The 27,453-nt window shown below is 49.1% G+C and overlaps 1 protein-coding gene across 1 annotated transcript in view; it reads right to left on the reverse strand.

Moving 5' to 3' along the window:
* Nucleotides 1-1,518: 1,518 nt before the first annotated feature.
* Nucleotides 1,519-27,453, reverse strand: part of LOC116523333 (dynein heavy chain 2, axonemal-like) — a 53,726-nt gene continuing 27,791 nt past the window's right edge. The window contains 5 exon segments of the mRNA XM_032238442.1: nt 1,519-1,737; nt 9,156-9,338; nt 10,964-11,093; nt 12,067-12,272; nt 13,786-13,873. Of these exon segments, the coding sequence (XP_032094333.1) occupies nt 1,519-1,737; nt 9,156-9,338; nt 10,964-11,093; nt 12,067-12,272; nt 13,786-13,873 (826 nt within the window).

Below are 27,453 nucleotides of genomic sequence, written 5' to 3' on the forward strand. Positions count from 1 at the left end.
GAAAAGGAGAGAGAATCAGAAGAAGGAAAAGGAGGAGGAGAAGGAGGAGAAGAAGAAGGAAGGAGGAGGAGAAGGAAGAAGGTAAAAGAAGGAGGAAAGAGAAGGAGAAAGGAGGAGGAAAGAGGAAGAGGCGGAGAAGGAAAAAGAGAGAGGAGAGAATCAGAAGGAAAAGGGAAAGGAGGAGGAAGGAGGAGCAGCAGCAGGAGGAGGAGAAATAAGAAGGAAGGAAAAAGAGGAAGGAAAAGGAGGAGGAGGAGGAGAAGGAAGGAGGAGAAGGAAGAAGGTGAAAGAAGGAGGAGGAGAAAGGAGGAGGAAAGAGAAGGAAGAGGAGGAGAAAGAAAAGGAGAGAGGAGAGAGAATCAGAAGAAGGAAAAGGAGGAGAAGGAAGAAGATGAAAGAAGGAGGAAGGAGAAGGAAAGAGGAAGAGGCGGAGAAGGAAAAGGAGAGCGGAGAGAGAATCAGAAGGAGAAGGAGGAGGAAGGAGGAGCAGGAGAAATAAGAAGGAAGGAGAAAGAGGAAGGAGAAGGAGGAGAAAAGGAGAGAGAATCAGAAGGAAAAGGAGGAGGAGAAGAAGAAGGAAGGAAGGAGGAGGAGAAGGAGGTAAAAGAAGGAGGAAGGAGAAGGAGGAAGGAGGAGGAAAGAGAAGGAAGAGGAAGAGAAGGAAAAAGAGAGAGGAGAGAGAATCAGAAGGAAAAGAGGGGAGGAAGAGGGAGCAGTAGAAATAAGAAGTGAAAGGAGAAAGCGGACGGAGAAGGAGGAGAAAAGGAGAGAAGAATCAGAAGGAAAAGGAGGAGGAAGAAGAAGGAAGGAAGGAGGAGGAGAAGGAGGTAAAAGAAGGAGGAAGGAGAAGGAGGAAGGAGGAGGAAAGAGAAGGAAGAGGAAGAGAAGGAAAAGGAGAGCGGAGAGAGAATCAGAAGGAGAAGGAGGAGGAAGGAGGAGCAGGAGAAATAAGAAGGAAGGAGAAAGAGGAAGGAGAAGGAGGAGGAAAGGAGAGAGAATCAGAAGGAAAAGGAGGAGGAGAAGAAGAAGGAAGGAAGGAGGAGGAGAAGGAGGTAAAGAAGGAGGAGGAGAAGGAGGAAGGAGGAGGAAAGAGAAGGAAGAGGAAGAGAAGGAAAAAGAGAGAGGAGAGAGAATCAGAAGGAAAAGGAGGAGGAAGGAGGAGCAGGAGAAATAAGAAGGAAGGAGAAAGAGGAAGGAGGAGGCGAAAGAAAAGGAGAGAGGAGAGAGAATCAGAAGAAGAAAAAGGAGGAGGAGAAGTAGGAGAAGGAAGAAGGCGAAAGAAGGAGAAGGAGAAAGGAGGAGGAAAGAGAAGGAAGAGGAGGAGGAAAAGGAGAGGGGAGGGAGAATCAGAAGGAGAAGGAAAAGGGGGAGGAGAAGGAGGAGGAGAAGGAGGAGGAAGAAAGCGAAAGAAGGAGGGAGGAGGAGGAGGAGAAGAAGGGAGCATGAAGGCCCGAGGAGACGCTGGTGGAGCGCCAGGGGCAACCCGCTCCTCTCCTCTCCTTCCGGCCTTCTCCCTCCTCACTTGTCAAAATTGATGTCCAGCATCCCGGGTTTCTCGGCACTCAGGATGAGGAGCGGCGTGTCCAGGCGCTTCAGGCTGTCCTTGTCCAGGCCTTGCGTCCACTCGTGGAAGGTCTTCCTCTCGATCTCGTCCATGGCCTGGACCAGGAGCTGGTAGGTCTGGAAGCTCTCCTCTCCGGTCCCAATGTGAGGGATGAAGTGGGCCTTGGTCAGGCACTGGGAGAGGGAGAGGGAGAGAAAGGGACCGTAGGAGAATACTCTGCGGGGAAAGCTTGGAGGGCGGCGTTAAAGGCGTCAGCAGTGCAGAATCCTTGCGTTGCCGTAAAAGATACAGGTTCAGCCTCCCTTATCTGTAACCTCGGCTGTTAATTGATTATACTCTTGTAACCTCGGCTGTTAATTGACTATACGCTTGCCTACATGTAGTCCTCAGCTTATAACCTCTCGTTTAACGACCGTTCAAATTCGCAACGGCACTGAAAAAACATGTAGCCCTCAGCTTATAACCTCTCGTTTAACGACCGTTCAAATTCGCAACGGCACTGAAAAAAAAAAGTGACTTATATGACCATTTTCTCACCGACGACCGTTGCAACATCCCCGCCATCAAACTTCAGACGCTTGGCCACGGGTTCGTATTTGTGACGGTCGCCGTGCCCCGGGGTCACGCGATTCCCCTTTTTTGCGACCGCCTGACCGTCAAAAGTCAACGGGGAACCCGATTCACTTAATAACCGGGGGTCTAACTTAACAACGGCAAGGGATTTTCGCGCGATGACAAGAAAGGTGGTAAAAATGGGGGCAAACTCACTTAACAACTGTCTTGCTTAGCAACGGGAATGTTGGGGTGAATTGTGGTCGTAAGTCGAGGACGACTTGTAAAACAATTCCTTGCCAATTTTGCGTTCAAATCGTTATCAGGAGAGGCCAGGATGTGAATCACAGGTAGCCCGCCATTTATGACAATTGGGCCAACATCTCTGTTGCTAAGTCAGACCGTTGTTAAGTGAATCTTGCCCTATTTTATGACCTTCCTTGCCACAGCTGTTAAGTGAATTGACGCAGTAACACAGTGGCTAAGGAAATCTGGATTTCTCCTTGACTTTGCTGGCCAGGAGGGGAATCGCATGACCCCCCCTGGGAGACCGCGACCGTCATAAATCCGAGTCGCTGGCCAAACGGCTGGATTTTGATCACATGACCACGGAAACGCCGCTACAGTCCTAAGTGTGAACAACGTCCCCTTTTTCAGCCCTGTCCTAACGTCGGCCACTAAATGAACCGTTGTAAGTCTAGGACTACCCACCATTCCTTGCAGCTACCACGCACCTGTCGAAGGTGAGGATGGCTGTGCGTCTGGCATCCTAACGGTACCGCCCACGGCCTCCTGGCATCCGGGAGGGCACAGCAAAAGTTGGCTGGAGCTCACCATTCCCTGGCTGCCACATCAAAGCTCCCATGTTCCACTCCCCGAGTCTTTTGCTCCCCTCGCCCTCCGCTCGGTCAACAGGAAATTGCAAATTAAATTCCCCGTTGCCCACAAAGACACGTTCGGGTGGGCGTAATGGAAGAAAACAACACATGCCACCTAGGGAAAGCGTGCCAACGCTCTCGGCGCCAAGATAAAAGTAAGACATGTTTTCGGAAAAACCAGCTGCCGTTAGCATGGGTTGACTCAGCGGGCGCCGGTGCCAGCTGGCCTAGCGAGGGGTCGCTTCGTCAGCACCAACGAGGGGGGCAGAAGCGGGGAGGGGGGCGCTGGCTGCACCCTGTGCCCTCCCGAGAACGACAGGAGGGGCATCACCTGACGAGCACATCCCCTCCGCTCTCCACAACCTGCGCCAGCCGTTCTGTAAGTGCGGCCTGGGAAGGAAACCATCTTGCTTTCCATCGGCGGAGGGGCAACCCCGAGGGTTTGGATCACAGCACCCATGAGGCACGGCCCGTAAAAGCAAATGGGGAAAGGTCTGTGCGGGTTGAATATGCATGGGGTCAATTTGGATATTGGGACCCCCTCTGACTCAATAGGGGCATATGAGAAAGAGAGAGAGAGGGAGAGAAGGAGGGAGGGAGGGAGGGAGGGAGGGAGGGAGGGAGAGAGAGAGAGAGAGAGAGAGAGAGAGAGAAGGAAAGAGCACCATGGGGAAGTCCACACACATCTTAAGTGTGGAATTCTGGGAGTTGAAGTCCTGCAACCTAAAGCATGGAATTCTGGGAGATGAAGTGCCTCCATCTTAAGCAGGGAATTCTGGGAGATTTGAAGTTCATCCATTTTAAGTATGGAATTCTGGGACATTTGAAGTCCTCCCATCTTAAGCAGGGAATTCTGGGAGATGAGGTCCACCTATCTTAAGTGTGGTATTCTGGGAGATGGCGTCCATCTATTTTAAGCAGGGAATTCTGGGAGTTGAAGCCCATCCATCTTAAGCATGGAGTTCTGAGAGATGGTGTCCATCCATCTTAAGCATGGAATTCTGGGAGTTGAAGTTCATCCATCTTAAGCATGGAATTCTGGGAGATAAAGTCCTTCCATCTTAAGCATGGAATTCTGGGAGTTGAAGTCCTCTCATCTAAAGCATGGAACTCTGGGAGATTGTGTCTACCTATCTTAAGCGTAGAATTCCAGGAGTTGAAGTCCTCCCCTGTTAAGCATGGAATTCTGGGAGTTGAAGTCCTCCCATGTTAAGCATGGAATTCTGGGGGTTGAAGTCCACCTATCTTAAAGTTGCTCAGGTTGAGAAAATTATGGGAGATGAAGTCCTCCCCTGTTAAGCATGGAATTCTGGGAGTTGAAGTCCTTCCATCTTAAGCATGGAATTCTGGGAACTGAAGACCATCTATTTTAGGCAGGAAATTCTGGGAGGTTTGAAGGCCATCCATCATAAGCATGGAATTCTGGGAGATGAAGTCCTTCCATCTTAAGCATGGAATTCTGGGAACTGAATTCCACCTATGTTCTGCAAGGAATTCTGGGAGTTGAAGTCAGGCCTCTTAAGCTATTGCTATTCTGGGAGTTGAAGTCCACCTCTCTTAGAGTTTCTAGGGTTGAGAAAGCTCTCTGTAGGAGGTAGGTGCTCCTCCTCCCCTGCTCCAGAGAGTAAGACGAGGAGATGAGACATCAACAGATGAGGCGTTAGGAAGGACTTGTTGACAGGAAGAGCTGTCAATCCAATCCGTGGAGCTGATTGACAGAGAGGGATTTCTTCCCCTTCCCTGCTGGTTTCCCAACTGAGGCTGGAAAGAGAGCCACCCAGTGCGTTGCAGCAGATGGTTCCGAATTCTGCAGGGTGAAGGGGGTTGGGCTGGATGACCTCTGGAGACCCTTCCAACTCTTGGGATAATTAGCCTCCATCTAGAGTTGTGCAGTCATTTTTGTGACCTCGTTTCGTCCCTAAGACGGACACGAGCAGCAAGGGACACCGACCGGACTCTGAACCAACACTGACAAAGCAAGTATCGAAACAGACAGCAAGCACTGATAACGCTACCTAGTTGGGCCACGAAACGTCTGTAAGAAAGCAACCTTAACTCAGAGAGCACTAAGGATTCCATAGTCCTCCTCCTCCTCCTCCTCTTCGTCTTCCACCTTCTCAGCTTCCTCCCTTTCTCCTTCCACCACTTCACACATCCCATCCCCTTCCAGCACTGATGATATTACCTAGTTGGGTCGTGAGACGTCTGGAATAAAACAAGCTCAGAGAGGAACCAGGAGCAGGGACCCCACAGTCCTCCTCCTCCTCCTCTTCCTCCTCCTTCCACCTTCTCCTCCTCCTCTCCTTCCTCTCCTTCTCCTTCCTCCACTCCATACCTCCCCATCCCTTCAAGCACTGATGACGTTACCTAGAGGGGTTGCGAAACGTCGGCCAAGAAAACGCCCTCACAACGACCTCAACAGGTAGTCCCGGGCTTATATCATAACCCATTCATTTAGCGACCGTTCCAAGTTACGGCGGCACTGAGAAAGTGACCCACGACCCCTTTTTCACACTTCACGACCGTTGCAGAAGCATCCCCCCCCCCCCGCGGTGGACACGATCGAATTTCAGAGGTTGGGCAACGGGCTCACGTTTACGACGGTCGCTGCGTCCCCGGTGTGTGTGTGTGTGTCATGCGTCCTCTTTTGCAACCTTCTGACAGCCTATGTCCGCGGGTGGGAATCCAAACTCGCTTAACAACTGGGCCGCTCGCTGAAGAACCGCAGCGATTCCCTTAGCGACCGCGACACGAAAGGCCGTAACTCAAGGACAGCGCCTCGCTTAATGACGGGGCTGAATCGCGGTCGTAGGTCTGAGGACTGACTGCATTTCAAAGACCGGGGCCGTCGCCCACCACACGCCACTAACATTAAAGCCAGAAAAAGAGTTATTTTATTTTATTTTATTTTTTTGCGGTCCATAAAACCCCTCCTGGCCCCCCCTGAGGGGAAACGTCCTCCAGGGATGATTTCAGGGGGAGCCATTTTGTTTTCCCCCCATTTGTCTTATTATTTTTTTTTCCCCTTTTGAGGGGGCACCAGGGGGGTGCCCCCCTCCCCTTTTGAGGGGGGGGGGCACTGCCTTTTGATTGACGGCTGGGATGCCAGGTTGTTTCCTCGCCCGGCGTATAATTAAAGCTGCTAAAAGGAAACCAGCGAAGGAGGATGGGATTCGGGAGGGGGGGGAGAGACAAAAGGAATGAACGGCGGACATCTACGTAAACAAAGACCGTATGGTTATTATTTTTATTATTATTAATTGATTACCTCACAGTCAGTCAGATGTTCAGACTGAGCCTGATATTTTTATCTCCTCCCCTTCTTCTCCTCCTCCTCCTGCTTCTTCTTCTTCCTCTACTTCTCCTCCTCCTCCTCCTCTTCCATGTCTCTTCCTTCTTCTCCATTCTCCTCCTCCTCTTCTTCTCCCTTCTCCTCCTCCTCCATGCCTTTCTCTTCCTCCTCTTTTTCTCCTCCTCCTCTTCCTCTCCTCCTCCTCCTCTTCTACTTCTTCTTCTTCCCCTTTTTCTTCTTCCTTCTCCTCCTCTTTCATGTCTCTTCCTCCTTCTCCATTCTCCTCCTCCTCTTCTTCTCCCTTCTCCTCCTCCTCCATGCCTTTCTCTTCCTCCTCTTTTTCTCCTCCTCCTCTTCCTCTCCTCCTCCTCCTCTTCTACTTCTTCTTCTTCCCCTTTTTCTTCTTCCTTCTCCTCCTCTTCCATGTCTCTTCCTCCTTCTCCATTCTCCTCCTCCTCTTCTTCTCCCTTCTCCTCCTCCTCCATGCCTTTCTCTTCCTCCTCTTTTTCTCCTCCTCCTCTTCCTCTCCTCCTCCTCCTCTTCTACTTCTTCTTCTTCCCCTTTTTCTTCTTCCTTCTCCTCCTCTTTCATGTCTCTTCCTCCTTCTCCATTCTCCTCCTCTTTTTCTCCTCCTCTCCTCCTCTTCCTCCATGCCTTCCTCTTCCTCCTTCTTTTTCTCCTCCTCCTCTTCCTCCTCATTCAGGCCTTCCTCTTTCTCCCTTTTCCTCCTTCTCCTTCTCCTATTCTGCTTCTTCTTCTTCCTCTTCTTCTTCTCCTCCTCCTGCTCTTGTTTCTTCTTCTTCCTCTTCTTCTCCTCCTCTTCCTCCTCTTCTGCTTCCTCTTCTTCTTTTTCTCCTCCTCCTCCTCCTCATTCAGGCCTTCCTCTTCCTCCTTCTCCCTTGTCCTCTTCTTCTTCTTCGCTTCTTTTTCTCCTCCTCCTTCTTCATGCATTCCTCCTTCTCCCGCCTCCTCCTCGTCTTCTTCCTTCTTCTCTTCCTTTTCTCCTCATTCATGCCTTCCTCTTCCTCCTTCTCCTTCCTTCTCTTCCTTTTCTCCTCCTCCTTCCTCTTCCTCCTCCCTTCTCCTCCTCCTCTTCTTCCTTTTTCTATTCCTTTTCTCCTCCTCCTCCTTCATGCCTTCCTCTTCCTCCTCCTCCCTCCTCCTTCTCTTCTTCCTTATCGTCTTTTCCTCCTCCTCCTCCTCCTCCTCCTCCTCCTCCTCCTCCATGCCTTCCTCTTCCTCCTCCCTCCTCTTCTTCTTCTTTCTTTTCTCCTCCTCCTCCTTCATGTCTTCCTCTTCCTCCTCCTCCCTCCTCCTTCTCCTCTTCTTCCTTATCTTTCTTTCCTCCTCCTCCTCCTCCATGCCTTCCTCTTCCTCCTTCTTCCTTTTCCTCCTCCTTCCTTCTTCTCTTCCTTTTCTCCTCCTCCTTGCCTTCCTCTTCCTCCTCCCTTCTCCTCCTCCTCCTTCTTTTCTTCTTTTTCTCCTCCTTGCCTTCCTCTTCCTCCTCCCTTCTCCTCCTCCTCTTCTTCCTTCTCTTCCTTTTTTCCTCCTCCTCCTCCTCCTCCTCCTCCTCCCTTCTCCTCCCCCATTCTTATTCTTATTTTTAGCCAGTGGAACCGAAAGAGGGATCTTTCCCCCCTGATTTTCACGCGGAGCGTCCTGGGAAGGGACAATCTTTATTTACAAGTAATTTCCTCAACTTACGACTACCCAACGGAGGCCCGCATTTCAGCTGCTAAGCGAGATCCTTGGGAAGCGATCGGTTGACTTTTCTTGCCACAGTTGTTCAGTTTTGTCCCTGTGTAGTTGGTTAACTGAATCCGGCTTCCCAAACCTTATCCGAAGGTTTTGATATTCAAATAAATAAAGCCGCTTGTTAACTTGGCATTTCTGGCTTTCTCCACTTCCCTGATCTCATCGGCAGCGTTGGGATTTCCTGATGGGGGCCCTGTCCAATGCAGGCAGTCCTCGACTTACGACGAGGAGGCCAACATTTCCGCTGCTACGCGAGACATTTACCAAGTGAGTTCCACCCCGTCTTTCTCACCAGAGTTGTTAAGTGAACCACTGCAATTGTTAAGGGGTCATTAAGTGAATCCGGCTTCCCTCCTTGACTGGCCTGGTCAGAAGGTCGCAAAAGGGGAAATCCCGTCACCCTCCGGGACCTTGGCAACCGTCATAAGTACATCCCTCTGAATTTTGATCACATGACACACACACCCCAGGGAGGCCGCGACGGTCGTAAGTGTGAAAAACGGTCAAAAGTCACTTTTTTTCAGGGCCGTTGTGAGTTTGGACGGTGGCTAAACGAACGGGTTGTAAGTCGAGAACTGCCTGTAGACTATAATGAGCCGAGGTGGCGCAGTGGTTAGGGTGCAGTACTGCAGACCACTTCAGCTGACTGTTATCTGCAGTTCAGCGGTTCTAATCTCACCGGCTCAAGGTTGACTCAGCCTTCCATCCTTCCGAGGTGGGTGAAATGAGGACCCAGACTGTGGGGGCAATTTGCTGACTCTGTAAACCGCTTAGAGAGGGCTGAAAACCCTATGAAGCGGTATATAAGTCGAACTGCTATTGCTATTGCTATTGCTACCCAGGAAAGATATTTGAAAGTGGAGCATAGGTACCATCTGTGCCATGGCGGAATAGGTCGTAAGATTGGGATTGAAGAACCTCTGTGCGTCGCGAGAGGAATTCGGGGGGTGGGGGGATTGCGGTCATTATCCAAGGACTCCCTGTGAAATATCTTCACCGTTGTCTTGACAGTCACCCAACTGAACCAGGAGCTCAGAAGGAGCCATTCTGGGAAGCTAGGGGAGATGCCCTCAGCCCAGCCTCCATCCCAGCTTTTCAGAAGCACCAGCCATACCTTCATGGGTCTGTCCACGCGGCGCCGGAGGGCGCGCATCCAGTGCGCCATGCCTGAATAATGACACATGTATGGGGTCAGGAATGGGATCTTCTTGCTGAGTTCCTTGTTGACCAGGGAGAGCTCCCGGTTGAAGAGCATGAAGACGTCCACCGTCTTCTTGTCGAAGGTGCGCTTGATGGCCTGAAGGAAGGAGAAGACATCGGTTGGGACAGGTCAAGGATTGGGGGGTGGGGGTGTCCTAGACCTACTCTGTCTTAAAATAGATGGACACCATCCCTCAGAATTCCATGCTTAAGATGGATGGACTTCAACTCCCAGAATTCCATGCTTAAAATAGATGGACTTCAACTCCCAAATTTCCCTGCTTAAAATAGATGGACTTCAACTCCCAGAATTCCATGCTTAAGATGGATGGACTTCAACTCCCAGAATTCCATGCTTAAGATGGATGGACTTCCACTCCCAGAATTCCCTGCTTAAAATAGATGGACACCATCTCTAAGAACTCCAGGCTTAAGATGGGACTTCAACTCCCAGAATTCCCTGTTTAAAATAGATGGACTTCAACTCCCAGAATTCCATGCTTAAGATGGATGGACTTCCACTCCCAGAATTCCCTGCTTAAAATAGATGGACTTCAACTCCCAAATTTCCCTGCTTAAAATAGATGGACTTCAACTCCCAGAATTCCATGCTTAAGATGGATGGACTTCAACTCCCAGAATTCCATGTTAAGATGGATGGACTTCAACTCCCAGAATTCCATGCTTAAGATGGGAGGACTTCAACTCCCAGAATTCCATGCTTAAGATGGATGGACTTCCACTCCCAGAATTCCCTGCTTAAAATAGATGGACACCATCTCTAAGAACTCCAGGCTTAAGATGGGACTTCAACTCCCAGAATTCCATGTTTAAGATGGGAGGCCTTCAATTCCCAGAATTCCATGCTTTAGATGGGAGGCCTTCAACTCCCAGAATTCCATGCTTTAGATGGGAGGACTTAAACTCCCAGAATTCCATGGTTTAGATGGGAAGACTTAAACCCCCAGAATTCCATGCTTTAGATGGGAGGCCTTCAACTCCCAGAATTCCATGCTTAAGATGGATGGACTTCCACTCCCAGAATTCCCTGCTTAAAATAGATGGACACCATCTCTAAGAACTCCAGGCTTAAGATGGGACTTCAACTCCCAGAATTCCATGTTTAAGATGGGAGGCCTTCAATTCCCAGAATTCCATGCTTTAGATGGGAGGCCTTCAACTCCCAGAATTCCATGCTTTAGATGGGAGGACTTAAACTCCCAGAATTCCATGGTTTAGATGGGAGGCCTTCAACTCCCAGAATTCCATGTTTAAGATGGGAGGACTTCAACTCCCAGAATTCCCTGCTTAAGATGGGAAGACTTAAACCCCCAGAATTCCATGCTTTAGATGGGAGGACTTCAACTCCCAGAATTCCCTGCTTAAGATGGGAAGACTTAAACCCCCAGAATTCCATGCTTAAGATGGGAGGCCTTCAACTCCCAGAATTCCATGCTTTAGATGGGAGGACAAACTCCCAGAATTCTGGGAATTGAAGTCCACCCATTGTCAAGTTGCTTCAACCCTTCCAAGCATCATTCAAGAGACCTAAAGACCATTTTAGGTCTTTCAAGCCATTCTTCTGCTTGCTAAGAAAACCGGACCACAGGTCCACCAGGTGAACATTTTAGCACTGATACAGCCATTCTTGGAAGCCCCGTCTTTCCTTCTTCCCCTCCCCCCACCAGCTGCCTCCCATCTCCCCAGTTCAGTCCTGGCTACCTCTCGGGATGACAAATGTTGGAAGATATCCTGAATCTCCACTCCATGTTCTACATCCTTCACCGTCTCGAAAGCGGAAGTCATCAAGTTCTGGGTCATGACTTCTAGATCTTTGACGCCTGCGCGGAAGCTGATGGCACAAGAAGAAGGGAGGAGGAGGAGGAGGAGGAGGAAGAAGGAGCAAAAGAAGAAGATGAAGACGAAGATGAAGAAGGGAGAAGGAGGAGAAGGAGAAGAAGGGAGGGGAAGAAAAGAGAAGATGAAGACGAAGACGAAGACGAAGGAGGGAGAAGGGAGAAGAAGAAAGAAGAGAAGAAGAAGGGAGGGGAAGGAAAGAGAAGATGAAGACGAAGAAGGAGGGAGAAGAGAGAAGAAGAAGAAGGGAGGAGAAGGAGAAGAAGAAGAAGAAGAAGAAGGGAGAAGAAGAAGGAGGAGGAGGGAGAAGAAGGAGAAGAAGAAGGAGGAGAAGGGAGCAGAAGAAGATGAAGATGAAGAAGGGAGAAGAAGAGAGAGGAAGAAGAGAGATGAAGACAAAGACGAAGAAGGAAGGAGAGGGGCGAAGGAGAAGAAGAAGAAGAAGAAGAAGAAGAAGAAGAAGAAGAAGAAGAAGAAGAAGAAGAAGAAGAAGAAGAAGGGAGAAGAAGGGAGAAGAAGGAGGAGGAGGAGGAAGAGAAGGGGAGGAAGAGGAAGAAGAGGAAGAAGAAGAAGGGAGAAGGGAGAAGAAGGAGAAGGGAGCAGAAGAAGAAGATGAAGTCAAAGAAGGGAGAAGGGAGGAGGAGGAGAAGAAAAAAAAGGGAGGAGGAGAAGAAGAAGAAGAAGGGAGAAGAAGGAGAAGATGAAGACGAAGGGAGACGGGAGAAGAAGAAGAAGAAGAAGAAGAAGAAGAAGAAGAAGAAGAAGAAGAAGAAGAAGAAGGGAGAAGGAGGTGGTGGAGGAGGAGAAGAAGAAGGAGAAGGGAGAAGAAGAAGCAGCTCTTGTAAACCACCTGGAGCTCATGGTGGACCTCCATGGCCCACGTCCCATGGAGCTCTCCTTCCCTCCCCATGCTCCCCACCCAAAGGAAGACCCGTCTTTTCTTCCTTGGAGAAGAGGACTTTTCTCACCGGCTGAAGTCTTCATGCCAGCTCGTGTTCTTCACATCCAGAATCCCCCCTTTCACGTTCCGGAGGTGGTGGAGATATTTATTGAAGGTCTCCTCGATCTCCAGCAAGCTCCGGGTCATCTGAGGGCCTTGTTGACCAAAGAAACAGGGCAGTGGGGTCTGTTTGCCGTCTTCCCAGCGGGCGAAGTGCTGCTGGCTGTCGCAGACCTATCAGGAGAAGGAAGCCGCTGTGATCACCATCTTCCCTGGGATCTACAGTTGGGGCCCTCCAGCGGATCTGGCAGCAGAGTAGGGGAGCGAGGAGGTTGGGGAGGAAGATGGGCCAGTCCTGGATTCTGGGGAAGGCTCGGACGAGGGCTCTGTGTCGGAGGCAGAGAGGGGGACCAGGGCCGTCCGACAGTTATCAGCTGCCTTCGGAGTCGGAGATCATTGAGGCAGAAGAACAGCTGGAGTCTGTTCCCCGTGTGTGCATGCGCAGAGTTGCCAGACGAAGGGAAGAGCTAAAGAACAGGGGTCGACTTGGGAGGAAGGCCACAGATGGACTGTGAATGGCCCCTCCCAGAGGAAAGAAAAGAGGGAGCGCCAGGGGAGTGGAGTTTGCAGGAGGCCATTAGTTCAACTCGTTAGGGTGAAGATCTGTTCCTGACTTCTTGCCAAGGAATTGCTGCTACAGCGTGGAGTTTAGAGGATATCGACCTGGCAGCTCTCCAAGCCTGCTAAACTCGTGGTGAAATCTGGTGAAAGATTGTTGGCCGGGACTTTGCTGGCGAGGAATTCCCTTTAAATAAATTCCCTTTAAATAAACTCGTCCAGGTTTTATTTAAATTCCCTTTAAATAAACTCGTCCGGGTTTTATTTAAATTCCCTTTAAATAAATTCCCTTTAAATAAACTCGTCCGGGTTTTATTTAAATCCCCTTTAAATAAACTCGTCCGGGTTTTATTTAAATCCCCTTTAAATAAACTCGTCTGGGTTTTATTTAAATCCCCTTTAAATAAACTCGTCCGGGTTTTATTTAAATCCCCTTTAAATATACTCGTCCGGGTTTTATTTAAATCCCCTTTAAATAAACTCGTCCGGGTTTTATTTAAATCCCCTTTAAATAAACTCGTCCGGGTTTTATTTAAATCCCCTTTAAATAAACTCGTCTGGGTTTTATTTAAATCCCCTTTAAATAAACTCGTCCGGGTTTTATTAAATCCCCTTAAATATACTCGTCCGGGTTTTATTTAAATCCCCTTTAAATAAACTCGTCCGGGTTTTATTTAAATCCCCTTTAAATAAACTCGTCCGGGTTTTATTTAAATCCCCTTTAAATAAACTCGTCCGGGTTTTATTTAAATCCCCTTTAAATAAACTCGTCCGGGTTTTATTTAAATCCCCTTTAAATAAACTCGTCCGGGTTTATTTAAATTCCCTTTAAATAAACTCGTCCGGGTTTTATTTAAATTCCCTTTAAATAAACTCGTCCGGGTTTTATCCGGACGAGGAGTTGGCTTCGGGCTTTTTGGGTCATCTACGAATCCAGCCGAATAACCCAGAGAATGATGGGAAAAGAGGCAGGAAAAGGCAGGTGCCCACCAGGCTGGGCGATCCCTCCATCCAGCCAATCCCCTCTTGCTCTGCAGAGGACAGGAGGATCTCAACGATGCCAGGGGGCGTCGATGGGTTGCAGAGGTCAACAGGGAGCGCGAGAGACAGTCCCCGCACACCTACCTACCTCCAGGAGATCTTTGCATCGCTGGACGAAAGCATCGACCTGGGCGAAGATGCTCGTCTGGTCCAGGACCCATCCCTTCCCAGAAAGCCTGTCGGGAAGAGTCCGTCGTTAAAGAACAATGAACCAGTGGAACTGCTTGCCACCAGAGCACTGACACACACACACACACACAAACACACACATACACACAGAGAGACAGACAGAAAGACTCACACAGAGAGAGAAAGAGAGAGAAAGAAAGGTAGAAAGAAAGAAAGAAAGAAAGAAAGAAAGAAAGAAAAAGTGAGAGAGAGATGAAAGAAAAAGAAAAAGAGACAGAGAGACAAATGAAAGAGAGAGAGAGAGAGAGAGAGAGAGAGAGAGAGAGAGAGAGGAGAGAAACAGGCCGGCACGCCACTCCCACAAGGTCACAGGGCCGGCAAGCCACTCCCACAAAGGAGGCCACTCCCACAGAATAGGTTGGAAAAATTTTTGAAACCCGCCACTGACAGACAGACAGACAGACACACACACACACACAGACTCACACAGAGAGAGAAAGAGAAAGAAAGGAAGGAAGGAAGGAAGGAAGGAAGGAAGAAAGAAAGAAAGAAAGAAAGAAAGAAAGAAAGAAAGAAAGAAAGAAAAGAAATAAAAAGTGAGAGAGAGATGAAGGAAAATAAAGAAAAAGAGACAGAGAGACAAAAAGAAGAGAGAGAGAGAGAGAGAGAGAGAGAAGAAAAACACATGGCCGGCAAGCCACTCCCACCAGGTCACATGGCCGGCAAGCCACTCCCACAAAGGAGGCCACACCCACAGAGTAGGTTCGAAAACATTTTGAAACCCACCCCTGCCCCAGAGGCTGTGGGTGCTCCATCAACGGAGGTTTTGAAGAAGAGACTCGACAGCCGCTAGTCTGGAATGGTGCTATAGGGTCTTCCTGCTGGAGCAGGGGGGGGGAGGGGCTGGACTAGAAGACCTCCAAGGTCCCTTCCCCAACTCTGCGATTCTAACGAAGAGGAGGACCGGAGGGGGGGGGTTTGACATGAGAGCACCTTCCAATATTTGAGTGGGCTGCCCCAAAAGAAGAGAGGGTCTATTCTCCAAATCACCCGAATGGCCAGAGAAGAATCAATGGATGGAAACTAAACAGGGAGAGAAGCAACGCTGGAATTCAGGAGAAACTTCCCAAGAGGGGAAAGCATTAACCAGCGGAACTGCTTGCCACCAGAAGGTGCAGGTGCTTCAAGCTTTTTAAGAAGAGATCAGACAGCCATTTGTCTGGAACGGTCTAGGTTCTCCTGCTTGAGCAGAGGGGTCAGACTAGAAGACCTCCAAGGTCCCTTCCCACTCTGCCACTCTCTTAGCCTAAGAAAGAGAAGGGACAGGATATTGGCATTTCAACATTTTCGAGGGGCTGCCCCAAAGAATTGGGGGTGGGGGGGGGTGCCAATTGATTCTCCAAAGCACCCGAAGGCCAGGAGGAGAAATAATGGATGGAAACTAACCAAGGAGAGAAGCCATTCGAACCATTGACCAGTGGAACAGCTGGCCACCGGACGGCACGGCTGCTCCATCTCTCTCTCATTTTTTCTTTCTTTTTTTCTTTCTTTCTTTCTACCTTTCTTTCTCTCTGGTTTGAAAGAAGAGACTGGCACTGTCGCTGGTCTGAAGTGGGATGGGCTCTCCTGCCTTGAGGAAGGGGGTCAGACTAGAAGACCTCCAAGGTCCCTTCCCACTCTGCCATTCAGTTATTGTTATTATTTATTAAATTTATAGGCCGCCCAATCCCGAAGGACTCGTTAGGACTTGTTGGGGGAGCGGGGGGGGGGGATGTGGGTCGGCAGCAAGCAACCCACAAATGGGGAGGGGGGCTTGGCTGATCTCCTTCATCTTCTCCCCCCCCCACCACCACCACCATGGGCAAGAGGTTTCGGAAGAAATCATCTAATCAGGGACGGCAAAGAAACGGGCACCCCAGGGACTAGGCTCGAGAGCTTAATCCGGGCCCGCGGGGGGGGTCTCCAATGCCTTTTTGTATCTGCCTGGATATTGATCCAGCCAACCCCCCCCCGCCGCCGCCCCTTCCCCTAATTTGAATTTCAAGCAGAAAAAAGGAACACTTAAGGCTTAATTGTCAAGGACCAGGCGAGCACTTAAACTTGGCATCCCTAATCATAATGATGGATTATCTCTCAAGTGGGGAAAGAAGCTGGGCGGGCGGAGGGGAGGGGGTGGGCGGGAGGGAGGGAGGGAGGGAGGGGAGGGGGCTCGGGGAAGCGGCGTTGAGCAGGGCTGGAATTTCAGGGGTTCCCACCCACCCACCCACCCAAAATTCGGGATTTTATAAGCTCTGGTGGCTGCGAGCATCAAACCAGGATGGCCAGGCGGGGTTCAAGGCCGTCTTTGTGGACAGGTAGTGGACGTCGACTTACCCGCATTCGTTTAGTGACCATTCAGAGTTACGACGGGGCTTAAAAAAGGGACTCGCGACCGTTTTTGGGACTGATGGGCCACTGCTTCGCATTTATGACGGTCACAGTCTCCTTGGGATCCCCCTTTTGTGGCCGTCTGATAATCAAAGGCCACGGTGGAAGGCAGGCTCACTTTACGACTGACCGGCTGCCACGATTCACTTAACAACGGTGGCAAAAGAGTTGATCCGATAAGGCAAAATTCAGTTTCATTTCGCAGCCGAGGTTTTGGCCTCAATTGCGGTCGTAGATCGAGGACCACCTGGAGTTTGTGGCCATCCATCACTGGGACAGGAAAATACAGGTAGTCCTCGAGTTACGACCACAACCGAGCCCCAAATTTCTGTTGCCAAGTGAGACTTTTGTTCAGGGACTTTTGTCCCATTTTGCGGCCTTTCCTTGCTGCCGTCGCAAAGTGAATCCCGGCCGTTGTTCAGTGAGTCGCACGGTCGCTCAGTGAATCTCATCAGAAGGTGGCAAAAGGGGACCAATGGGATGCTACGACCGTCATAAATGTGAGTCATTCCTCAAGCATGTGAATAGGGTTTCCTGCCGAGGCAGGGGGTTGGACTAGATGACCTCCAAGGTCCCTTCCAACTCTGATATTGTATTGTATTGTATTGAATGTACATCACATGGGGATACCCTGATGGCTATAAGTGCCAAACGGACATATTTTGGGAGCTTTATTTCAGTGTAACTTCAAAGTCACTAAGCGAATCGTTCTAAGTCGAGGACTAGCTGCAAAACCCACAACAGGGGGATGGACTAGAAGACCTCAAAAGGTCCCCCTCCGGTTCGGTCTACTCTATTCCAAATGCCATTTCTGGGAGAAGCGCGGGGAATTTAGAAAAAAGTCTAAAAAGAAAAAGAGAACCAGGTCATCCCCTGAAGAGGAGAATATGTAAACACAACAACGGATAGAGTGGATGGATGGAGGAGTAGAAGGAAAGATAGGAAGGAGAGGAGAAAGGAGAGGAATAGGAGAAAGGGAAAGGCAGAGGAAGAATGGGAGGGAATGTAAGAGTAGGGAAAGAGGGGAGGAATGGGAAGAAGAGGGAAGGGGTAAAGGGGAGGAAGGGGAAGGAGAGAAGGGAAAGGAGAGGAGGAAGGGAAGGAAGGAAGGAGAGAAGAAAGAGAAGAAAGGGGGGTAGAAGGAGGGAGAGAAGAAAGGAGGGAAGCAAGGAGGGAAGGAAGGAGAGAAGGAGAGAAGAAAGGAGGAATGTAGGAGAGAAGGGAAGGGGGGACGGAAGGAGGAAAGGAAGGAGAGAAGGAGAAAAGACAGGAGGGAAGGAAGGAAGGAGGGAGGAGGCGGGAAGGAGAGAAGGAGGGAAGGGGAAGGAGGGAGGGAAGGAAGGGGAATAGGAGAGAAGAAAAAGTAAAAAAAAAATAGAAAAAAGTCTAAGAAATAAAAGTTTGGAAAAGGTTCGGGAATGTATCGCTGCTTCCGATACAGGGCATTCCTCGATTTACGACCGCGACGGAGCGGAAAAGTTCCCATTGGTTAAGTGAGCTTTGGCCTGTTTTACGACTTTTCCGGCCACCGCCGTTAAGGGAATCAGCGCTGTTGGTGAGTCGCGCCGTCGTTAAGTGAATCAGGCTTCCCCGTTGATGCTGCTCGTCTGAAGGTCGCAAAAGGGATCATGTGATGCCGGCACGCCATAAATACGAGTTAGTTGCCGAGCGCCTGAATTTTGATGCCGCGGCCATAGAGTGCGGCAACCGTCATAAGTGTGAAAAAGGGTCGTTTTGGGTGCTGCTGCAGCTTTCAAATGGTCACTAAATGAATTTGGCTTAGGGGGGGGTTCAAAAAAACAAGGGAAAAAGCTTAGGTAGTCCTCGACTTACAACAATTCATTGAGTGACCGTTCAAAGCTACAACAGCATTGAAAAATAGTGACCTTTTCCACATTAACGTCCGTTAATTGGTCACGTGATGAAAATTCAGGCGCTTGTCAACTGACTCGTATTATGACGGCCGCAGTGTCCCGGATCACGTGATCCGCTTATGCGACCTTCCGAGCAGCTAAGTCCTTAGATAAGCCGGATTCACTTAACGACCGTGTTACGGATTTAACAACTGCAGTGGTTCACTAACAACGGTGGCTTGAAAGGTCATAAAATGGAGCAAAAATAAATGTCTCACTTAACAACACACATTTTGGGGTCGATTGTGGTCTGACTCGTATTTATGACGGCTGCAGTGTCGCGGGATCACATGATCCGCTTTTGTGACCTTCCGAGCAGCTAAGTCCATAGGTAAGCCGGATTCACTTAATGACCGTGTTACGGATTTAACAATGGCAGTGGTTCACTTAACAACGGTGGCTTGAAAGGTCATAAAATGGAGCAAAAATAAATGTCTCACTTAACAACGCACATTTTGGGGTCAATTGTGATCGTAAGTCGAGAACCATAAGGAATAGAGATCTTACCTCTGCTATTCTGCCTATTGTCTGAAAGCCACTTTTTTTCAGTGAATTTTAGACAGATTATTTACAGCATGTTAATAAATTTATACATGAAATTAAGACCGAAAATTAAAATGAAATGAAAAATGAAAATTAAGAGCCAAAAATATCCAGATTTGACAGGGAAAATGAAACCAACAGTTCCATGTTACCCATAAAATGGTGAAAAAATGAGAATAAAGAGAATTATTTGTGTACCTTAGAGCAGAATATTTCCTGTTACAACCATTTTTAGCACAGACCAGGCGGTCGTTAAGTGAATAACCTGGTCGTTAAGCGAATCCAGCTTCCCAAATGACATTTCGTTTGGCCAGGAATCAATTTAGGGAGGGTCGCTGATCGCGACCGCGTGTCCGTGGCACAGGCCCCAAGCAGTCCTAAATCCGAGCGGCGGCTAATCGCGCGCTCACTGAGGACTAGCCCCTTGGCACGACGCAACTTCGCCTGACCCCCCCCCTCCCCAGACTCCTCCCCCTTACTTGTTGTGCATGTAGGATGCCTGCTGGTAGCAGTCCTTCCAGGATGACATGCAGGAGATGCAGCTGTGCGCGTCTGGCGGGACGAGTTGATGTAGCCTTCGAAAAGGCGGGTCCAAGGAATGGTCTTTGCAACACATCTGGATAATTTGTTGCTCATCTGGGGAGAAAGAGAGGCCTCACCATCCAACTTGGCCCAACTTTGGCAAACTTTTAAGGCCTGTGGACTTCAACTCCCAGAATTCCCCAGCCAGCTCTTTCCTTCACTTGGCTGAAGTCAAAGATATATTACGCTTACTGCATACCCACCGTCTATGAAGAAGTTACCCTCCATCACTGACTGAGGAATTCTGGGAGTTGAAGTCCTCCAGGCTTTAAAGTTGCCAAAGTTCGAGACCCTGATTTAAGATTTATGGACTTCAACTCCCAGAATTCCCCAGCCAGCTCTTTCCTTCACTTGGCTGAAGTCAAAGATATATTACGCTTACTGCATACCCACCGTCTATTAAGAAAGTTATCCTCCGTGGCTGGCTGGGGAATTCTGGGAGTTGAAGTCCTCCAGTTTTCAAGGGGCCAAGGTTGGAGACCCCCGATTTGAGACTTGTGACTTCACTCCCAGAATTCTCCAGCCAGCTCTTTCCTTCACTTGGCTGAAATAAGATATATTACACTTACTGCATCCCCCACCGTCTATTAAGAAAGTTACCCTCCATCACTGACTGAGGAATTCTGGGAGTTGAAGTCCACAAGTCTTCAAGTCGTCAAGGTTGGAGACCCCTGATTTAGACTTGTGGACTTCAACTCCCAGAATTCCCCAGCCAGCTCTTTCCCTCACTTGGCTGAAGTCAAGATATATTACGCTTACTGATACCCACCATCTATTAAGAAAGTTACCCTATGTGGCTGGATGGGGAATTCTGGGAGTTGAAGTCTACCAGTCTTTAAGTGGCCAAGGTTGGAGACCTCTGATTTAAGACAGGTGGACTTCAACTCCCAGAATTCCCCAGCCAACTCTCTTTTTTCCCCATTTTCCTGAAGTCAAGATATATTACACTTACTGCATACCCACCGTTTATTAAGAAAGTTACCCTCCATCATTGACTGAGGAATTCTGGGAGTTGAAGTCACAAGTCTTCAAGTGGCCAAGGTTGGAGACCTCTGATTTAAGACTTGTGGGACTTCAACTCCCAGAATTCTCCAGCCAGCTCTTTCCTTCACTTGGCTGAAATAAAGATATATTACACTTACTGCATACCCACCATCTATTAAGAAAGTACCCTACGGGGTTGGATGGGGAATTCTGGGAGTTGAAGTCCACAAGTCTTCAAGTGGCCAAGTTGGAGACCTCTGATTTAAGACTTGTGGACTTCAACTCCCAGAATTCCCCAGCCAACTCTCTCTTTTCTTCACTTGGCTGAAGTCACGATATATTACGTTTACTGCATACCCACCATCTATTAAGAAAGTCACCCTATGGCGGTTGGCTGGGGAATTCTCGGGAGTTGAAGTCACATGTCTTCAAGTGGCCAAGGTTGGAGACCTCTGATTTACGATGGGTGGACTTCAACTCCCAGAATTCCCCAGCCAACTCTCTCTTTTTCTCACTTGGCTGAAATAAAGATATATTACGCTGACTGCATACCCACCGTCTATTAAGAAAGTTACCCTACATCACTGACTGGGAATTCTGGGAGTTGAAGTCCTCCAGGCTTTAAGTTGCCAAGGTTGGAGACCCCCGATATGAGACTGTGGACTTCAACTCCCAGAATTCTCCAGCCAGCTCTTCTTTTCCCCACTTGGCTGAAATAAAGATATATTACCTTACTGCATACCCACCGTCTATTAAGAAAGTTACCCTACGGGGCTGGATGGGGAATTCTGGGAGTTGAAGTCCCAAGTCTTAAAGTCGCCAAGGTTGGAGACCTCCGATTAAGACTTGTGGACTTCAACTCCCAGAATTCCCAGCCAACTCTCTCTTTTCTTCACTTGGCTGAAGTGAAAGATATATTATGCTTACTGCATCCCACCGTCTATTAAGAAAGTTACCCTATGTGGCTGGATGGGGAATTCTGGGAGTTGAAGTCCCAAGTCTTTAAGTTGCCAAGGTTGGAGAGCCCCAATTGAGACTTGTGGACTTCAACTCCCAGAATTCCCCCAGCCAACTCTCTCTTTTCTTCACTTGGCTGAAATAAAGATATATTACACTTACTGCATACCCACCGTCTATTAAGAAGGTACCCTCCATCACTGAACTGAGGAATTCTGGGAGCTGAAGTCCATATGTCTTCAAGTGGTCAAGGTGTGTGTGTGTGTGTGTGTGTGTGTGTATACAGCCCCCACCCGACCCCCACCTTCCGGAAGAGAGCCGTGATCCGTTCCCGGCTGTTGTAGTACGGGGAGTTGACCCAGACGATCCGGACCAGGCTGATGAGGTGGGCAGCTTCTCGGGGATATCTTTGGGCCGTACAGTGGCCAGTTCCTGGAAGGGCTCCTTCAGGATGGACAGGAAGCGAAGGTTCGACTGGGCCTGCTCCGACCCATCCTGCAAAGCAGGGCAAAGAGCGAGGGGACGGTTAGCCAGGGGAACTGCCGGCCACCGGAAGCGATGGGTGCTCCATCGCGCCATCCAAAGAGATTGGCAGCCATTGGCCCAGAATCGTATTTAGGGTCTCTTGCTTTTAACAGTGGGTTGGACTAGATGACCTCCAAGGTGCACTTCCAGCCATATGAATATCTATCTATCTATCTATCTATCTATTGTATCTATATATCACCAATCATCTATCTATCTATCTATCTATCTATCTATCTATCTATCTATCTTTTTCTTTCTTTCTTTCCATCTTTCCATCTTTCCATCTGTCTGTCCATCTGTCCATCCTCCATTATCTGTCATCTATCATGATCATTGAATCTGTCTGTCTGTCTGTCTGTCTGTCTGTCTGTCTGTCTCTATCTATCTATCTATCTATCTATCCATCCATCCATCCATCCATCCATCCATCCATCCATCCATCCATCCATCTATCCATCTCCTTTCCGTCTCTCTTGTTCTCTTTCTTGTCTGCCATTTCTTATCTCTATTATCATCTATTTATCTATCTTTTTCTGTTTCTTTTCTGGTTCTTTTCTTGTCTGTAATTTTTCTTTATCTCTATTATATTTCTTCTTTCTTTCTTTCCCCCTTCCCTTCCTTCTCTATTATCTATCTATCTATCTATCTATCTATCTATCTATCTATCTATCTATCTATCTATCTATCTATCTATCTATCCATCCATCCATCCATCCATTCCATCCATCCATCCATCCATCCATCCATCAATCAAGGTTTCAAGCAAAGATTGGACAGCTTGCAGCTGTATTTTGATAAATATTTCCTTCCTCCCTCCCTCCCTCCTTCCTTCCTTGTTCATTCCTTCTTTCCTTCCTCCTCCCTCCTTTTCCTTCCTTTCTACCTCCTCCTCCTTCTTCCTTCCTCCTCCTTTTCATCCTTTCTGCCTACTCCCTCCTTCCTTCTTTCCTTCCTCCCTCCTTCCATCCTTTTCCTTCCCTTCCTCCCCCTCCCCCCTCATTCCTTCCTTCCTCCCTCCTTTTCCTTCTCTCCCTCCCCTCTCCCTCCTTACTTTTCTTCCTCTTCCTCCCTCCTTTCTTCCTCCTCCTGTTCCTTCCTTCCTTCCTCTTCCTCCCTCCTTTCCTTCCTCCCTCCTTTTCCTTCCTTCCTTCCTTCCTCTTTCTCCCTCCTTTCCTTCCTCCCTCCTTTTCCTTCCTCCCTCCCCTCTCCCTCCTTCTTTTCTTCCTGTTCCTCCCTGCCTTTCCTCCCTCCCTCCTTTTCCTTCCTTCCTTCCTCTTCCTCCCTCCTTTCCGTTCCTCCCTCCTTTTCTTTCCCTCCCCTCGCCCCTCCCTCCTTTCCTTCCTCCCTCCCTCCTTTCCTTCCTTCTCCCCCTTCCCTCCTTCTTCCCTCCCTCCCTCCCTCCCTCCCTTCTTACATAGCCCCTCCTGCTCAAGCAGAGGGTTGGACTAGAGGACCTCTTAAGTTCCTAACCCTATCCCTCTTCCACGTTCTAAGCCGGCCAGGCCGAAGACCCTCAGGGCAGCCCCTGCTCCATCATCGCCCTTTTGCTCACCCCCCCCCTCGTCCCCCCAGGCCCTCCAGGCCCTGCCCCTCACCTGATCTGCTTGGAGAGCCGCTGGAAGGGGGCCACGTAGGAGGACTTGGAGAGCATCAGGATGCCCTCGATGTGCGTCACCCCCTTCCTGGCACACTGCTTGCTGAGCTCCGAGAGGGTCGTGGCAGCGGTTCTTCCAAAAGGCGATCTCCTCCAGCGGCCCGGCGCTCTCCCGGCTCCCACCGCCTCCTGGGCCCGGAGCACGTCCTTGATCTGCCGCGTCCATTGAATCATGGAAGCTGGGGGGGGGGGGAGAGAAAGAGGGGGTGGGTGGGTGAGGCCCTCCCTTGCCCATCCCGGGGCAGGCCTTGGCACCCCTCAACCTTCCTGCCACCTTCTAAGCCACGGTCGAAAGAGTTGCCGGCAGTTTCCCGGGGGTCCAGAGAATTTCCCGGCCGGCTCTTTTCACTTGGCCCGAAATCAAGGTCTCTTACGTCAATTGCATTCCCACTATCTATTATATAGGCCAATCGCCCAGGGACTGGGAATTCTAGTTCTGCCTCAGACATGAAACCAGCTGGGAGACTTTGGGCCCTCACCGGGACTGGGAGTTCTAGTTCTGCCTTAGACATGAAAGCCGGCTGGGAGACTTTGGGCCAATCACTCAGTGGGAGTTCTAGTTCTGCTTTAGACATGAAAGCCAGCTGGGAGACTTTGGGCCAATCCCTTTCTGTCAGCCCACAACCTCAGGGTGTTGTTGCTGTGAAGAAAATAAGAGGGGGTTTGGGATAAGTTTGCTGCCTTGAGTTATTTTTAAAATAATAAAAGCAGGATAGAATTAAATAAGTATGGAGGACGGAGGGTGAGAGGAAGAAGGAAGGAAGGAGGAAGAAAAGAAGGAAAAGGGAAAGAAGGAAGGTGGAGATGAGGAAGGGAGAGGAAGGAAGGAAAAGAAGGAAGGATGGAATGAGGGAAAGAAGGAAGAGGAAGGAAGGAAAGAAGGAAGGATGGAATGAGGGAGGGAGAAGAAGGAAGAAGGAAGGAAAGAAGGAAGGAATGAGGGAGGGAGAGGAAGGAAGAAGGAAGAAGGAAAAGAAGGAAGGAAGGAATGAGGGAGGGAGAAGAAGGAAGAAGGAAGGAAAAGAAGGAAGGAATGAGGGAGGGTGAGGAAGCTAGAAGGAAGGGAAGGAAGGAATGAGGGAGGGAGAAGAAGGAAGGAAGGACATGAGGGAGAGAGAGGAAGGAAGAAGAAGGAAGGAAAAGAAGGAGGAATGAGGGAGGGAGAGGAAGGTAGAAGGAAGGAAGGAAGGAATGAGGGAGGGAGAAGAAAGAAGGAAGCAAAAGAAGGAAGGGACATGAGGAGGGAAAGGGAGGAAGAAGGAATGAGGGGGGGAGAAGAAGGAAGGAAGGAAGGAAAAGAAGGTCAAAAGGAAGGACATGGGAGAAGAAGGGAAAGGAATGAAAAGAAGGAAGAAAGGAGGAAGGAGATGGAGGGAGGGAGGAGAAGGAATGAAGGAAGGACAAGAGGGGGGAAGGGAGGGAGGGAAGGGAAGGAAGGAAGGAGACGAGAGAGGGGGAGGAAACTAACTTTCCTGGCCACTTGCCCAAGGAAGGATTCTGCCCACTCCCACCCTCCCATTTCCACTCTGAGTGGCCCCCCCCCCCCGTCCCCAGCCCGATTTCCACGGTGCCTAATAGAGATGTGGGCACTGCATAATTCAGCCAGCGTCTCTCTCTCTCCCTCTCCCTCCCTCTCTCTCTCTCTCTCTCCATCTCTCTCTCTCCTCCTCTGTCCTCCCTCCCGTCCCAGCGCGAGACCTTCAATTGATTTGCGCAAAGCGGAACAAATGAGCAGCGGGTCCGAAGTGACGGCCGAGGGCTTCCAGCCGCCCTTTCGCCTGCGGGGCAAAAGAGACACAGCCGCAGGCGGGAGACCCCGGCTGGGTGGTCTCACACAAAAGAGGGGGGGGGAGAGTTAAGCCCACCACTCAACACAAATCGGGAATAAAAGAGATGGGGAGGCCCCCTCCGCTCACCCCCAAAATTGGAGACCCCCCCCCTTTCCAGGAGAATCTACACTCCGTATTATTCTAGGAGCCTGAACCCCGTCCTCGACTTACGGCCATCCGTTTAGTCGCCACTCCAAAGTTACAAAAGTGACTGAGAAGTTCTCATGCTTACCGACCGTCACGATGAACCCCAGGGGTCCCCAGGATCAAAATTCAGGGGGGGGGGAGGGGGGAAGGTTTTGGCAACCAGCGTGCATTAATGATCATCACACGTCTGGACTTTTAAAACTTCTGGACTTTTAAAACTTCTGGACTTTAAAAACTTCTGGACTTTAAACTTCTGGACTTTAAGACTTCTGGGACTTTAAAACTTCTGGACTTTTAAACTTCTGGACTTTTAAAACTTCTGGACTTTAAAACTTCTGGACTTTAAAACTTCTGGACTTTTAAAACTTCTGGACTTAAAAACTTCTGGAATTTAAGACTTCTGGACTTTAAGATTTCTGGACTTTTAAGACTTCTGGACTTTAAAACTTCTGGACTTTTAAAACTTCTGGACGTTAAAACTTCTGGACTTTAAAACTTCTGGACTTTAAAACTTCTGGACTTTTAAAACTTCTGGACTTTAAAACTTCTGGAATTTAAGACTTCTGGACTTTAAGATTTCTGGACTTTTAAGACTTCTGGACTTTAAAACTTCTGGACTTTTAAAACTTCTGGACTTTAAAACTTCTGGACTTTTAAAACTTCTGGACTTTTAAAACTTCTGGACTTTAAACTTCTGGAATTTAAGACTTCTGGACTTTAAGATTTCTGGACTTTTAAGACTTCTGGACTTTTAAAACTTCTGGACTTTTAAAACTTCTGGACGTTAAAACTTCTGGACTTTAAAACGTTCTGGACTTTAAAACTTCTGGACTTTAAAACTTCTGGACTTTAAGATTTCTGGACTTTAAAACTTCTGGACTTTTAAGACTTCGGACTTTAAAAGTTCTGGACTTTTAAGACTTCTGGACTTTTAAGACTTCTGGACTTTAAGACTTCTGGACTTCAACTCCCAGAATTCCTCCCTTCTGGCTGAGGCATTCTGGGAGTTGAAGTCCACAAATCTTAAAGTCACCCAGTTCGCAGAGCCCTGGTTTACCCCAAAGTTTCCAGACCTCAGCAACTTTCAGATGGCTGGACTTCACTCCAGCATGCCCCAAAGCCTTGGATTCTTTCAGGCAAAAGGGCAACCCGGTTCGAGAATGGACCGGGTGCCAATTCTGCCGTGCTTACTGCCACCCACATTTGGGCATCTCTGCTGGGCCGAAGGTTGCCCCCTACCTGTCTGGCAGGAGCTGCGTGGGCTCGGGATGAGTCTGGCATGGTTTCAAACTTGGCTTTCCAGGAAAACAACCCGTCGCCTAACCTTGATAGACGTGCGTGGGTGGAAATAAACCATAGTTGAACTCCCTTTCGTGAAGTGCTAACAAATAGGGCTGAATTTTAAAATACAGGGAGGGAGCAGCGGCTCAGTGGCTAAGATGCTGAGTTTATCGATCAGAAGGTCAGCCATTCGATGGTTCGAATCCAAGCTTCCTTTCTCCCTCCCTCCTTCTATTCCTTCCTTCCTCCTTCCTCCATCCCTTCTTCTCCCTCTGTCTTCTTCTTCCTTCCTTCCTCCCCCTCTGTCTGGTCTCGCCCTCATCTTCTTTCTTCTCCTCCCTTCCACTCCCTCCCCTCATACTTTTCTTTTGTTTTCAACCTTCTTTACTTCCTTTCTTCCTCTCTTTCCATTCCTTCCTTCCTCCATTTGCCTCTTCCTTTACTCCTCCTCCCTCCTTCTCTATCTTCCTTCCTCTTCCGTCTATCCCTCCATCCTTCTTCCTTCCTCCCTCCTCCCTTTCTTCTTTCATACTTGTCTTTTCAAACCTTCTTTGACTTCCTTTCTCCTCCCTCTTCCATTCGTTTCTTCCTCCATTCTCCTCCTTCCTTTACTCCCCTCCCTTCCTCCCTCTCTCATCTTCTTTCCTTCTTCCCTCCCTCTAGTCCTCATCTTCTTCCTCCCTCCTTTCTTCTTCATACTTTGTCTTTTTCACCGTCCTTTTACTCCCCTTTCTTCCTCCCTCGTTCAATTCCTTCCTTCCTCCATTCTCCTCCTTCCTTCT

The sequence above is a fragment of the Thamnophis elegans genome, unplaced genomic scaffold, assembly GCF_009769535.1.
Source record: "Thamnophis elegans isolate rThaEle1 unplaced genomic scaffold, rThaEle1.pri scaffold_174_arrow_ctg1, whole genome shotgun sequence".
NCBI lineage: Eukaryota > Metazoa > Chordata > Lepidosauria > Squamata > Colubridae > Thamnophis > Thamnophis elegans.